A 16,110-nucleotide genomic window follows, 5' to 3' on the forward strand; every position below is an offset into this window, starting at 1 on the left:
GCGCAGGAAGAGGAGTCTAGTAACAAGGCAGGCTGAGAGGCCTGGGCTGTTTTTAATCTGCCCTGGTTCTCCAGTGGCAAGGAGAAGGACCCTGCAAGCCCCCAGCCAATCTCTCCTTCTCTTTGAAGGTCTCCTTAATCCCCTTACAGAGAGGCAAGTAATGCAGATGTGTACATATGTGTGTGGATGTTGTCATATGTGCCTATGTGGGTCGAATGTAGGGGATAGGTCGCGGTTCGGACCCTGAGTCTCCAAAGGTGTAATGCTGATTAAGACGTTTGCAATTTGTCGGCACACACACACACACACACACACACACACACACACACACACACTGTCCACCCGCAGTATTTTCTGAACTTTCCCAGGGCCTACCAGGGCCAAGTTTCAACATCTGCAAAGTGGGAACACACACACGCACACAATGCTTTGATCTCTGCCTCTCCAGCGACAGTGTGTCCCAGTGTTTAGGCAGGAAAATAGGATTGTGTAGAGCTCAGCGTTTAGAGAGCCCAAAGGCCGCCCGTCAAATTCGGCTCCTACAGTCTGTGATGCCTCGCTTTGCCAGCCGTTGCTCAAGTCATTTCAAACTCCATTCACTCAGTCCCACCAGCCAACTATGGACTGATGGCTTTCTTTGCCCCACCCTGCAGTCCCCTTCGTTTCTCTCTCTTTCACACTGTTGTTGTTGTTTGTTCGCGGTGATGTTTGCAATACTTCACTTGCTGTCTATTGCACTGACTGGTTTTCCCATGGTGGGACTTGGGTTGTGTTCAGTGGGTCAAAGCAAAACTAAACCCAAAACATTTCTCTCTTTTTTTTCTGTTCAAAAAGCTCAGTTGAAATGTTTTTCCAGTGTGTTTTTTTTTTTTCTTGGCAGAGAAGACGCACAACATCTGTAACCCTATCATCCTTTTCAGCAATATATTGTAGCGGCTTTGCACAGAACTGACTTGACTCTGCAAGCCAGTCGGTGAACCAAATCCACCAAGACCACTTTGCAATGTGGCGACATATTTATGCAGTGTAGAGAAGACTCAGTTCTGTGTGAATGAGTTGACCTGACTGAACACCCAGATCTGTCCCATAATGAGCCTTGTATGCTTACATTGTTGATGTGAGTAATTAGAGGAAGTATGGAAGATTTTAGAAGGCTTGTTGAACTGAGCAAGAGCCAAGGATGCCAGGAAGGTGTCTTTTAAAAACATGTAGTTAAAAAACAGTGTTACAGGGCTAACTGCAAATGTCCAGGTAGATCTATCCAAAGGCTTCCAAGAAGGCCTTGGTGATCAGTTCCAAGTGAGGATCTCTGAATGATGCAAATCCCCTAGTAGTATTTAAAGCTCCCAAATCATCCCTGGCCAAATCCCTTCAAGATATTCCCTGCTCGATTGGATGGCATTAAAGGATCGCAGCGACAGAACAATACACCGTCTGGTGGCCTGGTGGAATGAGAGATTAAAGGAAGGGAAGAAAGGGAATGTGGAAGGAGAAATAGAATAGAAATGGTTGAATAAAGTAGAAATTGAGGGTGAAAAAGGGGAATGTGGGCTGGGAGGACAGTGGAAACAAAGGGAATTTTATTGTTAGGCAGGGAACAGATGATGGTGAGAGAAAGCGGGACAGGAGAAACAGACAGCTGTTTGTTGGGTTGTACAACATGGTAGGACTGAATGATCCTTCTTGCTCTTAGCCTGTAATATCATCTGTTTGTTAAAGCTGATGAAGGCCAACAAGCTTTAATAATATATCTAAATCTTGTTGTTAAATCTGTGTATATATTTTTCTATGTTATTTATATGAAGTTTAATCCGCCTCTTAATGCTTTTATGTTACATAGAATAAGACCCTAGTTTCTCAGGATAAACAACTCAGAATTTCCCCACGCAGCGTTTCCTCTTGTACTATTGGAAATGCTTTTGATGGGGGATAAAAAAAAATTTTTTTTTTTAAATCACATTTCCTTCCCTTCTCTCCTTTTCCTCTCCTTTTTCCTGTCAGTGGCACTGAGTCTGTGTGTGCGTGTGTCAGTTGATATGGATGGGGCTGGCTCAGAGCATCAAGGCTGCCCACTTCAGTCTTCTCCGGCACAATAAAAGGCTGTTATAAGCTCCATAAAGGTGACTGTGAGACTGTGTTGGCCACCCGCACTTACTTTGCATGTTATAGGTAACCCCAGAGAAGCTGTGGGAGTAAACTAGCCTCTACCAATTAAATGAATACTTCTTTGCAACATATAGTAACATGCTGAGCACCCACTAACGCTACATCACACAGACCTTTTGCTCTGACACACTGGCACTCATGAGCTTTGTTATGATGCAGAAAGTGAAGTATTAACAGTGGAGTTAGTTCCTGACTTTGTAATGTGCCACTTTCAACTGTACCTCAGTAAGCTGTGTGATTGACAGTAATGGGGCGGAGCAGCAGAGATGTTTTTGTAATAATCTGACTGGAGTCAGGTTCACTTCTATGCTAATGAGCTAGTGTGTTGGTGGTTTAGCATGACTAATGGCGCTCATCGCTAACAGAGCTGTCTGGGAGTGAGGAAGGGAGTAAAGGAGAAATAAAGAGGCTTTACGGGAGCGTTGTGAAAGTAGAAGACAGTCAGAGAGGAGAGTTGCAGGAGATTGCGCTGTTAGTCTTTGGGGAAAGGAAAATACAGTTGAGGCCTGATTCCTTTGGCAGATATGTTCGCAAAAGCAGAGGAGCAAGGCAGAGGAAAGGAAATTGTCTTTGAAAATGCAGCTGTGAATTTCAGAAAGGACATGCTGCACTTACTCCAGCACACTCTTTAAAGGTGCTTTTTTATGAAAGAGGAAAAGGGTTATTTGTGCTTGTGTAGCGTTTCATACATGTTTTCCTGTAGTTGTACTTGTCAATGAAAAGTGAAAAGGGTTTAATGTGTTTTCATGTGATGTAAGTATTTTGAATTTTCTTTTTGTACTTGAATAATGCATGTTTTTCCATGAAAAAGTTGTGTGTGGCGCATGTGTTTTTATTTTTGCGCTTGATTTATAGTCTTGTCTGAAAACATGGGAATCAGGTTTCCTGCAAATGCGTTTTCATTTCTTACCCCAGTTCAGCTTCCAAATTTGCTTTAGTTGACTAGAATTGATTAAACTTTCTTGTCGCTTATTTATTTAGTGTGGAGATGTGTTGAAGCTTGCTACAAGTACTTCTTCCTTTCTCCTCTCTAACCGTCCGCTTCTGGAGAGTGTGGAATTGTTGATAAGTCGTCTTGGCAGCGTGGCGAGAGTAATCATTTTCCTCCAGATGTTAGAGTTTGGGAAGGAACCAAAAGGGAGGTGAGAAAGGGAGGGGAACGCAAGAAAAACCAGCTGCCGCCACTACCAGTTCCACCCCCTCTACATGAAGTCATCTACCCCTCCCTCCCCGAGGCTCCCAATACCTCCTCCACTCCACTCTGCTGCCCCCCACCCTCTCATTCTCAGTTCTACACATTCTGCCTCTCTCTGTATCCCAGGAGGGAGTCAGGGCAGGCTGTGTTTACTGCTGAGGTAATTGGAGTAGTTTGGAAAGAGCCTGACCCTGGCCCTGCTAAGGCCTAAGATATGTGTGTGTGGTTGTCTGTGTACAATCATGTGTGCATATACGCCTGTTTGTGATCACAGGCAGTGAGGCCAGGGAAGGAAAGCAGGCCTTAGCCAGTGTCAACCCACTGGGGAACAGACAAATTGGTTTTCACTATGCTGTCTGTCTTTTCTTGTCTCATATTCTCCAGCCATCCCTTTCTTCTTCCTGCATATCTCGCGCCATCTCTCCACCGACTCAAAGACAATCGTTCACGCTTTCTCTTGTACTTGCTCTGCAGCAGCTTTTCTCTTCCCCCCCCCCCCCCCCCCCCCCCCCCCCCCCTCTCTCTCCTCTCTCCTCTCTCTCTCTCTCTCTCTCCTCTCTCTCTCTCTCCCCCCCCCCCCCCCCCCCCACTGCTCATCATTTCATCTCGCTGAGCTGCATAGATGGTGACTCGTGCCAGATATGAGCAAAAACTCCCCCTCAGTTGCAGCCATATACACAAGCAAATTCATCCAACCAAATCCAGGCGCCTGTTGTGTTTATCTGTAGGTGAGATGGATAGGAAAGGGCCTGAAGTCGGGGTTTCAGGGGGGAGAGTGAGAGAGCAGCCCTGTAAACACTCTGAGAAAGCTGCTCATATATTGCTTATTGTCGTCCACACGCACATATAATATTGAACAAAAGCTCTTTTGTCTGTAACAAATGGCATTAGCTACAGTTTGTATTCATCAACATTGGAGCAAACACTTTGATCAAGAGGCAGGCACAAAAGAGTGAAGCATGGCAGTGATTTAGCATGCATCTAGTAACCTCATCGGAGGGTTGTCAGGTAGTGGCAGTGGGACACGGCTCACCTACTTTAGCTCATCGCACTCTTTCCTCCCTCCTCCTCTTCCCTCCTTCCCTCATCCCTCTGTCTTGCTCCTCCCTGATAGCTTTTACCGCTCTGCTGATTTCACAAATAGGCCTCATTGATTGAATCTGATTCTTGTGGATAGAGCAGCTTTATTGAGTGGCTTTTTTGCTGATGGACAGGAGTGTGGTGTGTGTGTGTGTGTGTGTGTGTGTTAAGCGCATGCATGCTTGCATGTTAGGGATGATAAAGGAAAACTTCCTTTCCTCATCCCCCTTATTCTGTAATCCAGCAGCTATTCCTCTCTCGGGAATTCCAGCAGCCAGATCATTACAGAGACATGCAACATGCTCACACACACACACCACACAGTCCTGGTGACGGCTCGTCTGAGTGAATGTTTTATTATGGGCGTGCATGCTGACTGAGGAGTCTGTTAATTGTGGCGACACCTTGAGCAAGGCAACATTAAAGTGTTAACTGCTCTCCCTGGCGCTGTTCATCAGACATTCATCTAAGCAGTGCTTCTGTGGCAGGAAGCTGGCCCAGTGCACCCAAGGCACCACGATTTAAGTCGATCCAACGCCACTCCAGCTGTGTCACCACCATTATCTTTTGGTTTTGCAGCTCCTGTCTGCAGCCATTTTGGATCTGCCGTCTTTATTGTATTGTGTAGCTCAACCAGCCAACATTTCCCAAACACCCACAGAGTACTACGGAGAACAAAAACGATAGTAGTAGAGAGTAGACAGTAGACAGTAGAGAAATGTTGCAGCAGGGAATTTGTATTTTGATGGGGGAAAATTAGCTTGTTTCAGATGTTAAACAGAAATGATCTGTCGGGGTTTGGGGGCTTTAGCTAACAAACTGTGTTAGTGAGAAGATGGAGCTATATCAGCAGCACTCCTCTGGGGATACACACATTTCACACACAGCAGCGCACACCTCATCCTAGCAGCAGCATCTGCGCTCTTCCCCTCGCTCTGCCCTCTATTTTGTCTCTCTCCTCTCTACAGGCAGTCTGCCACCTATGCGGTTGGATGGATGGTGGCACCCTCTTGCCCCGTGCTCGTTTAACCCCCACAACCCTGCAGATCCATCATCATACGACACACAAACACAAACAGCCCAGACACACCATATCCCAGCATGTAATTGTCCTGAGCAACAGCAGCATGCTGCCAAGCAGCATGTACTATTTCGTACATACAATCACATCTTGTGAGAGACCCAACAACTCTATTCTCTAATCTCATTATTTTGTCTGAAATGTAAAAGGTTAGTCTTGTCACAAAGTATTTAAGTGTAGCCACAAAGGCACCAACAATCTGTGGTTCTCTGCGCTTGATTTGAGAGAAAAGACTAAGTAGGCATATAAATTATTGTTGGGAGACAGCAGACCTGTGTGTTGGGGAAAGCTTGCGACAAATATGGTTTCAGTAGAGTGGATAGTGTTTATACAGCTCTCCATACAGTGACAATAAAGGAAGGCAAAGAGAAGTGTTTGCCTTTTAACATTGTCACAAATATCTTGTATTTTGAAAGTATACAGAACCACATGTAATACCCTACTTGATTTGCATCTGGTGAAGTTATGTTCTTATTTTGTACAGGCCTTTTTCTCTTTCATTCATCTCATTTCTGTATTTTGTCAGCTTGGCACTCTTCCAAAGAACCACTGACACAGCTTATGGGGAGACGGACAAAAAAAGGAAAAAACAGCTGTTTTGATTCGTGAAAAGCAGCAAAGCAGACTTGTGTTTTACCTATTTTCTTTTTTTTTTTTTTTTTTTGTACAAGGGTTGTATAGGTCAAGATCTGATTTAATTTGTGATGTAATAAGTAAAGAGCAACACAGGGAGAGGTAACGGCACTCTTTTAGGGGTGATAGGCAGCTATTTCAGGGCTTGTTCATTCATGTGTACAAGTGTTTGCTTAGAGATTGCAGCATCTAATTAGTAGTGATTTTGGCTCTCCATTGAGGAGTGTATACCTGCCCATATTAGCCATGCCTGCCATTGACCTGGGTCATGTTCAATTAGCCTAGCCTGGTTATCATGTTGTTACTGCATGTCAAATGGCTCTTTTTCCTAAACTCCAAGGCTTTTAGTGAGGGAACAAAATAGGGCTGGGCAATAAAGAGCAACTTAGGTGTTTGTGTGTATGTTTGTAGCAAAATTCTAGAAAAATAAATGCACAGTTTTTAATTCATGTGTTAAGTTTGGATAACTGCTTGTGGGTTGGTTTGATATAAAATATAGGTTCACATTTGTACATTACCATGCTATTTTGAACAGAATTTATTAATAATTAGATGGTAATTGGTTAAATCCATTTGTTGAGTATTATCATTTTGATATCAGGCCGCAATAAAATTGTGCATAGGACTGACTAGTGTTTGCTTTACTAGCCTTTTGTTTGTCTTTGTAGGGAAAAGTGTTGTAGCTTGGAAAAATGTCAGCGTCATTTTTGACTTCCCCATTAAAAGAAAAGCGAGACAGAGCACAGTGGAGGTAGCGAAGGAGAGAATGCAGTAGAGAGAATTTCTTTGCTTCGTTAATTGGCATCTCTGTGGTACACTAAACATTGCGCGCGCACACACAGCTGAATACTGTGACTGCTCTGAAGCCACTGCCTTATATTTAGTCAAGGGAGACCAGCCTCTGTCACTTTCTCTTTTGCTTAACCTCGCTCTTTCTCTTCCTCTCTCTGTGGCTGTGCTGAAGAGGAGTCTCAGGGGAGGGCTTAACTCTGAGCCCTCATTCTTTTTTCCTTATTTCTCTCTCCTCTTGTACGTCTCTTTCCTCATTGTCCTCCAACTAGAGCGGCAGACTGTTGTTAAACTTAGTCCAAGAGTCAGACTCTGCGCAGAGGTAGGATAGAGAAACGGAGGAGGTTCTATATCGGCCTTCTTGGTTTTATTACTGCGACCACTAATAGGCTGGCCTGTCTTATTCTGTGTGCACATGATGCGTTTACATGCAGAATTCTTAGAGCCAACTTCCTTTGTGTTTGTGAGTTGAAATGATGAGTGAGCAAACATCACAATAGTACGTTTTAGCAGCAAAGGGCATGAAATCAATAGCTCACTTAAGGTGGAAGGAGGTCAGCAAAGCTTCACATTCCTGTCTTTGCACCCTTCAGTTTGGAGAGTAATTCACATAAGGCCCCACTTAAATTATGATGTACAACCTGGAAAATCACAGGGGCTTTTGTGTTGTCACGGTTATTGAGTGTTCGGTAGCTTCCAGGGAAATGGAGTTTGGGAGGGGGGGGGGGGGCGGTTGCAGAAAAGAAAGGGGGAGGAATGGGTGCGAGTGGGGGGAGGGGTGCTATCTTAATTGCTTTCCGTGAATAATTTCAGTCCCCTAATTTGGCGATAATGACAGTGGCTGCGGCTTTTGTATTTATTTATCCAAACATTAATTGACAGGACTGACATTAGCCAGGGCGGTTATTGCACATTTGATTGTGCACAAGGGAGCAAAGAAAATTACAGTAATTATCATTCTGATATGGATTATGCATATGTATTCCCACACTTAATGTCTCTGTCAGCATTTTAGTAACAACAAGGCACTCTGCCATGACAACAGCACTTTAGCTTATCTCCATCTCTGTTTGCCTAAACCCAGTCCAACCGGTGCTTGTGGAGAACAGATGACATGTAGTGTCTAAATGATTTAGCTGCCCTACTGTAGCTTTTTAACAACACCCGGGCATGTAGTTAGGTGAAATGGTCGTCATGTGGATTGTTTCAATTGGCCTGTAAAGGGGCCTCAGCTTGTGTGGAATTAGTGTGCGGCGTGTTATTGGGAATGGGCATTAACGTCTCTGTTTTTCACAGGCGGAGGGAGAAGACAATTTGAAGAAGATGCAGCTGATGGAGCTAGCTATTCTCAATGGGACATACAGAGACAACAACATCAAAACACGTGAGTGTTATCACCTATCAAGTGAGCTGCCACGAACACACACACACATATCCACAGTTTAGTTTTGCTGTATTTCTCATTAACTAATACTGTTTTCCTTCAATAAAGTTATGTGTAGTCAGACCTCCTGTGTACACATTATCATATTATGTTTGACCCACTATCAGACATCTCTCTCAAGCTCTCCAAACAATTCATGTTTACCTACCCAACCACGAGTAGGAATACTTCCATTCTGTTCTACTTTGTATATCTTTCTTCTTCATCCATTCCTTCACCCACCCCCCACCCCCAATCCAGATGTGATCGCTCTGTATCACTTGCTTTTGGCGACTCTAAACTTTCAGCATATTTTTGTATTCCACTTGCTCAACTCTGCATGTCGGTCACTAGCTCACACGTCTACAGTGTTTGCTCCCAAATCACCAAATGGCATTTCTGAATGCATAATCACATATATGATTTGTAATTTAGCCCCAAAAATGTAGCTTATATATACATATATAATACATGTGCATTTTACTCACTGGACCCATGGTTATGTTTTTAATTAAAATGTAATTTAGACATGACCATAAACTGGGTTCTTCTATATACTTGGGCTGAAATTTATGAAATGAAATGTGATTAATTTCACTGTGTAATTTTCTTTATTTAACCTCTGCTCAAATGGTAGCCAACTGGCCCACCGCCTAACCATAGTTACCATACCGCTTGATTCAGTTGACATGCCTTTGGGGAAGCTTGTGTGGCACAGCTCATAGCACATGCTGATGCAGAACCATATAAAAATGATTTTGTCTATTCATTTGTACATTATCCAACCTAAATGGACTGCTGACAGTGTGGAGGGTCATAATTTTTTTAAGTTGCTAACCACTTAAGGGGAGCACTTTCCCACTGATCTCCAAAATTCCTGATCCGTCTTCTGTGAAACCTGCCCTTCATTGAGTGTCTCTCCTCCACATATAGTGAACAGCTCCATTTCTGTTGCCGTGTGTGTTGTATACCTCACCTGTGCCATTTCCAGTAGATGAATGTGTAGCTGCTGTGGTGATTTGTACGCTTTGAATGCATTGGGGTGACAGCAGCATTCTGTGCTTCTTGTGTTTTGGTGTGAGGGGTTATTTTTTGTTTTGTTTGGCTATGTTGACTTTTCCTTTGCAACAGATTGTGCCTTTTGTGGTTCACCACCATTGATCATTGCATGGACTAATTTTCCCTTTTGCCCCCCCCCCCCCCCCCCCCCCCCCGACCTGCCACTTCCCATTCCCTCTTTTTTCCCTCCTTTTGTATTTTCACCCTTCACTGTTCATCTGTGATTATGATCAACCACACGACACTTTATCTTTTGTCCTCTTCCTTTCTTTCTACTCCTGTCCTTCGCTCTCTTGCTTATGGCAGCCACCCTTGCATTCTCTCTTGCAGCGGCGGCAGCAGCCGCTCAGGGCCCCCGTCTCATAGCGGCCCCCACGGGTCAGGTGTTGCCTCCCCAGGCACTCCGGCCCCCAACACCAGCTGGGGCCCCCATCATGAACCTCATCCGGCCCACTCAGATGGCTGCCATGCTGCCCAATGGCACCCCCACCCTGGTGCCTCCCACACCGGATGGCGGGCTTATCTACACCTCCCCATATGACTACCCTTACGCCCTGGCACCCACCTCCCTGCTGGAGTACCCCATCGAGCACAGTGGGGTTCTAGGTAAGAGAGCCTGGGGATGCATGGGTGCAGCAGGTACAGCGGCCAACTTTAGCCAGCCTGGACATGAGGGCAGCTTGTTTTACCCCGGAGGGGTGCTGGACGCGGCTTCCATGAGCCACAGTCAGGACTTGTTGAAAGGTAAATATGTCGTGTCCACCTGAGGATCAAAAACAGACAAACTCACAGAGTGGATGTGCTGGTGAAGCTCGTGGTAATAGGATGACCAGCTTTGTGGCTCATATGGACACTGTATTAAAATGGAAAAAGGGGGCAGAAATTACCTTGTGAGGGCTAGGCTCTTGGAAAGTTTTCTTTATAATTTCGGCTAAGGTTACTTCACTGTTTTAGTTACGCTCTCGCCCAAACAGTTATGCTCTCAGGTTTGCCTCTTTTCTGCAAGGTTTATATAGGAGGACTTGCCTCAGTGTGAAATGAGGCATGCTGACAGAACACGCTCACATACACGCAGCCTGCTCTCTAACCCTTTCATGCACTGGCCTGGAGGCATATTCAGTCTGGCGGCAGATCCCCTCGGATTTCTGCAGCTTTTGAAATCATTTCTCTGTGCTGTTCTCTGCAGGCAGGCCTTGATGCCTGTAGTCCCTCTCTCACTCCCACTGGGGATGTTCATTAAATTCCTCCAGTCTTCCCTTTTTTCTTCTCCTTCCCCTCTCCCCATTGTCTTAGCTTCACCCCTCTTGAACTTAAGCTCTGTGCTAATACCTGACGTTCCCCTTAGTTTCTGTGTCAGGAGTACAGTTCAAAATGAAGGTCTATATATAATATTCATTCTCAGTAGTGCTTTAAGCTCAACACATCTGCTACCAAAGAGACAACTGAACATCTACTGATGAAAGAGTCTGATATGAAGACCATATGTTGTATTGAGGCTGTAGTTAACAAAAGCAAAGCTGCTTCCCACTTCAAGACAGAAGAGGCCTTTATGAATTGCTTTCCAGCTATAATTTGGCACAGTACTCCTTTAACATTGTCCTCTGCATCATCTGGCAGCGGCAGACACAAGTGTGATTTTAGCTGACCTGTGTTTTTGAGGCGCCTCTGGGAGTCATGTGTAGAACAGACAGGGGTAGCTGACTGGCTTTTCTCTCTTTAACTTGCAGGGTTACACCAGCTTAGTGCATTTTATTTACTCACACTATCGATTGGTGCCTTCAGCAACACAGGGCCCTGTGGAACACACTCTTCACACTCTCACACACTCATGCACTTGGCTCAGCTGCCCGCGCTACTGTATCTGGCCACCACTGGCTTCTCTTAGAATAAGGAAATGTCAGGCCATTTGCTGCTTCAGAGTAGCGTAGGTGTCTGTGTAGTCAAAAGGCAAAACTCGCTTTTAACTTGACAAGGAACAGAATCCTTGTTGAATTTTAAAACTTACTTCACATGTCCCCTCTTCCTCTGGGAGGGCTTTCTTTCTCTTAATTCCGGCATGCATTTCATTTTTGTAATACTTGCACAGCAGCTTGTTTGCGTCATGTATCCGAGGCAGTATCCAGTAATGTGGTAGGAAGAAATCAGTTGTTACAAAAATAGGAGGAGAATGACAGCCTATGCCGGCAGTGAACAGATTGACCTGGAGAGAGATGGTGAAAGAGAAAATGAAAGAGAGGGAGAGAGGCAGGTGGTGTCTGGCACTATTCAATTACCATCAGAGCTGTATTAGATTTCCTCACCTTTCAAAATAAAGAGACAAATTTCTCTCAATCCCCCTCTGGATCCCAGAGGAAGAATCACATTATTTTTACAGACAGCCCAGGAGTCTGTACCCCTTACCTGCCCCCCTTTTTAAAGAGTCCTCCATATAACTCTTGAGCACTGTGGAATTTTATTACTTAAGTTATGCATTTTTTACATACCAAGTTAAAATTCCAAATAGATGTATTATTTTTGTCTACTGCATTTTTCTACACGTAAAAAAAGAAGATATGTGTGGTGTGTGTGTATATGTACTATAATCTGTATTATGTTGCTATTCTGTGTATTGTATTATCTAAGCATTATAATGATAACAGTTAAAAATGTGAATGTTATTACTGTAAAAGATGACTGTTTTTCCCCTGCTCAAAGTGAATGGTTTCTAACCTTGTGGACCTGTTACAATCTAGGTGCAATGGCTACTAAAGTGAGACGGCATGACACGCGGGTCCATCCTTACCAAAGGATTGTGACCGCTGACAGAGGTCAGTTTAGTCTCTTAGCTACACTCTGCTATTGACTGATGAATTTCAATGATTATTATGCCTCGATGCCTTAGTTGAGAATTTGTATATTGTCTTATTGTATTTTTTGTTTTCCTTTCCCCCCACCACCTTTCCTACCCCATACATCCACACACCAGCTAAATGGTTGCTTGTGGTATGCACATTTTGTTTACATTTAGTACTTAACATATGCAGTATGTGTCGACTGTGTATATGTCAAAGCTCAGGCGAAAGTGATCTTAACAGCTTTTGGTTCATGCAGCTGTGAAGCCAGGACAGGTAGTACTTTTGGAGGCAGTGTTGAAGGTGTACAGTGACATTCCTCTGATGTGAGATTAGAGCCTAAAATGGGGCAGGCTTGTTCCCATACATGATTTATCTCCTCGGCTCATAAGGAGCAAAGAAAATGGAGAAGCATTTCTATACTGTATCTGAGGGACCTAGCAGGGAGAAGACAAGTAGCCATGCTGCTACCAGGCACCATTTCACCTTTAAATTTAAATTCATTTTGCATTTTATTTTTCTATAGAAGATAGACACGCACAGACATAAGCTGAGGTAGCTTGCATTTTCTCCAGTGTATTGCGAACAGATTGAAATAAAGCTAAAATACATTTTTAATATTTCAGTTGTACATGAGGTACTGTCATTTTATATTTGAGCATTTTATATCAAATGTATTTATGGTTCTTGTGTATATTTATATTATATAAAAATATACTGCTAAATAAAGAGAAAGAATCGGAAAACATCGATTCATCTATTTATTGCACATTTACCACTAGTCACAGTTATCGCTCACATAACATTAGTTATTGTAAGTCTCCTTATCACTAATCACAGTGTTTGTAACTTGCACTCCAACTTGACACACACTAAAACACTAGATTTTTTTCTTATTTTGTTTGTCTGTTCGGCCTCTCTTTGCTTCTGTTTTGTGGTTTTGGGGGCAATGTGCGCTTAAATTAAACCACCAAGCTACCTGATTCAGGGTGGCTGCTTAGTAGTTGGGATCATGACGTGACAACGTCATGATTATAATGAGATTAGCTGGTTTCAATCATCTCACATTGGCAGGGGACTTAAAAGCAGGGGGCGACATAAGAGATTGCATTCATTTTATTGTTAAAATGATGTCATTCCAGTCTCTTCTTGCTGACACTAATATCCTTTCTATCTTTTTTTTCTGTTTGTTTTGTTTTTGTTTCTAACCACCTAGCCGCCACCGGCAACTAACACATGACCTTCTGACCTCTGAACTCTTCACCCAATGACGAGCCGCCCCAAGCCTGCCTGCTGATCAGTTAACTGGTAATTGCCTTTTGCTAGCCTCTCGGACGCAAGTGAGAGAGAGAGAGAGAGAGAGAGAGAGGCGCCTGCCCGTACAGTTACCCTAACACGTTCTGACAAAAAATAGAAACCAACGCAGAATCTTCACAGAAACACAACAAAACCCAACAAAGTTGTGTAATATTCATTTTTCCCTCTGTTCATTGAGTTCAATTCCCATTCTTTCTCTTTCTTTTTCTTCATGAATCATATACTGGGTGGATGCGTTTGTGGTATTACTCATAAATCTGCACTGAATTATATAGCAATAAAGACCCCCACCCCAACCTGCCCACACCACCCCTCCTTTAATTGCTCTAATTTGGTGACCTCACTTGTATGAATTGAAGCTGAATATCTATTTGACGCAAACCATTTGGTTTCAGAGTAATGACATAACCCCCCCCCAAAGGTTGCCCTTACCTGCTCCCTTCCCGTTCCAAGCCCCACCTATTGGGAGAGAAAAAGAAATGGAAGGAAAGAGAACATACACTCACATTAACTTGTTTTATTTCTGTCATTTTTCACATGTAGTGCAGTTGTTGAGCTCTAAGATGTAATTATGAGCTGACACATTCTGGGTGTGCACCTCCAAACAGCTTTCTGTCTGTTTTTTAAAAAAAAAGCATGGCTGAAATGATTGCAAAAGAAGCTTTTAATGATTTATGTGTTTTTCTTCTGTCTTGGTTTTTTTTTTTTTTTGGCTTTACTTTAGAGTCATTTTCTCCACTTGATTTTGGTTTTGCTGTTTGTTCATATTTGACTAATTAGCTTTGCTTAAATTGGCTAGCTAAAAAAGGCAGGTGGTTAACTCTGGAAAACAAAACGCAATCTGATGTTTGAAGCAGGCTGCAGAAAGTAAGAAATGATGAAGGGCAAGATGGGGGGGGGGGTCACTTTTTGGGGGGGGTGGGGTGTGTGTGTGTGTGTGTGTGTGTGTGTGTGTGTGTGTGCGTGCGTGCGCGCGTGCGTGTGTTTTTAATTAATACTACAATGAAAGTAGGGTGTGCTGAGGCTTCGGGGACATTGGAGCAGTGCTTATTAGCTACTGACCACTGCTACGCCCCCATCCACACTACATCCATTATACAGTGCCTGATGTATTTAGAAAAATATCTCAATGAGTTAACTGAGCTGTGATTAAAAAGACAAAAAAAAAAAGTATTAAGTGTGCATATTTAGCCAAAGGGTTTTTCAATGAATTATATATCTGCAATTATGCATCTGTCTCACAGAGGGCTCTCTTTGTGATTTTACAGTTTGGAAAGGTGTGAATTTGTGGTGCCTGCCTTCAGTTGGAACAGCAAGCCAGTCAGTTAGATGATTTTTGACCCATTATATTGTTTTTGAGGAGGCGAACGCAGGCAATTAACACTAAATCAACATGCTACTCAATTAAAGTACATCGCTAGAGGGAAGGGCACTTTGAAGTTCTGTACATAAATGCTTTTGTCATGATACCTGGCTTCAGTATTCAGTTGTTTCATCAGCCACATTGCCAAAAGAGCTTTTATTTTGTTTATTTTTCATTTTTGCATCTCAACATTTGGCAATTATTAATCATTTACAATTATTTTTAAGTGTGGTGTTTTTTTTGTTTTTTTTAACCCCAGTTAAAATCACTTGGGACATAGGTGGGCCCCTGTGCAAATAAAAAAAAAAAAAACATGTCTCAGTTAGAATTATTTTAGTGATGAAACATTCATTTTTGACACATGACACACCATCCAAAAGCGCATCCACAATGTGTCACACCTCCCTGTGGTCATAGTTTAACTCCTGAGCCCACAATCTTTTGTTCGACTCTCTCAAGAAAAAATAGGATGTGAAAGCCATGCCTGCCTGTTCAAATTGCTTTATACATAAGTCTTTTATTATATATATATATATATATATATATATATATATATATATATATATATATATATATATATATATTAAAAATGTAGATATCTGTCATTGCATATACAAATACAGAAGAGAACAAAAAATAGATAATTTTACAGGGTGCTGGAGAAGAGGAAAAAATAGAAAATCTATTTTTGGCAATTTTAGCTTTTGATACTTTACTTGCAGTTACAAAATCAGAAAAACTAACTTAAAAAAAAGTTTAAAACAGTATAGGGGGGAAAACTGAGTGGGTGAGGGAAAAGTGCTGTTACCTTGGATATGATTGCAAAGGAAGACGAAGACCAAAACAGTCGTAACCCTTAAAGTCAGCGAGGATCAGAGCAAGACAGACAACTAGAGAGTTTTTTAAAAAAATGATCAAAGTGCCTTATCAACAGTGGTTTCTGTTTTCTGAGTATTCCAGTTGTGTTCAATAATATCCAGCACCCACCAAGATGGCGCAGAGAGGAATGGCTAGTGTTACATGCTCTGAATAGTTGAGCAGGGTAGCTCCCACCATATCGGGGCGTTACCAAAGTTATTCTATGCAAAAAGAATAGCAGTCGTTTTGACCAGCTAAAATATGTGCCATGGTTTTGTCTTCCTGAAATTCTTTTTTTCTCTTTTTCCTTGACTT

At 42.8% G+C, this 16,110-nt stretch overlaps 1 protein-coding gene across 8 annotated transcripts in view; it reads left to right on the forward strand.

The window, feature by feature from the left end:
- qkia (QKI, KH domain containing, RNA binding a) overlaps window positions 1–14,399 on the forward strand; it is a 74,326-nt gene extending 59,927 nt beyond the window's left edge. The window contains exons 5-8 of one of the 8 annotated variants that reach the window (XM_038729392.1): window positions 8,241–8,349; window positions 9,733–10,170; window positions 12,159–12,233; window positions 13,474–14,399. In XM_038729392.1, coding sequence (XP_038585320.1) covers window positions 8,241–8,349; window positions 9,733–10,170; window positions 12,159–12,233; window positions 13,474–13,490 — 639 coding nt within the window. In that variant the 3' untranslated portion in view covers window positions 13,491–14,399. Of the gene's footprint in view, window positions 1–8,240; window positions 8,350–9,732; window positions 10,171–12,158; window positions 12,878–13,473 lie in introns of those variants that run through there. The other 7 variants (XM_038729396.1, XM_038729391.1, XM_038729395.1 and 4 more) reach the window with 7 other exon arrangements.
- Window positions 14,400–16,110: the final 1,711 nt, after the last annotated feature.

The sequence above is a fragment of the Micropterus salmoides genome, unplaced genomic scaffold (genome assembly GCF_014851395.1).
Source record: "Micropterus salmoides isolate LMB-PRFRI ecotype aquatic unplaced genomic scaffold, ASM1485139v1 Ms_hic_scaffold_19, whole genome shotgun sequence".
In the NCBI taxonomy this organism is placed as follows: Eukaryota; Metazoa; Chordata; class Actinopteri; order Centrarchiformes; family Centrarchidae; genus Micropterus; species Micropterus salmoides.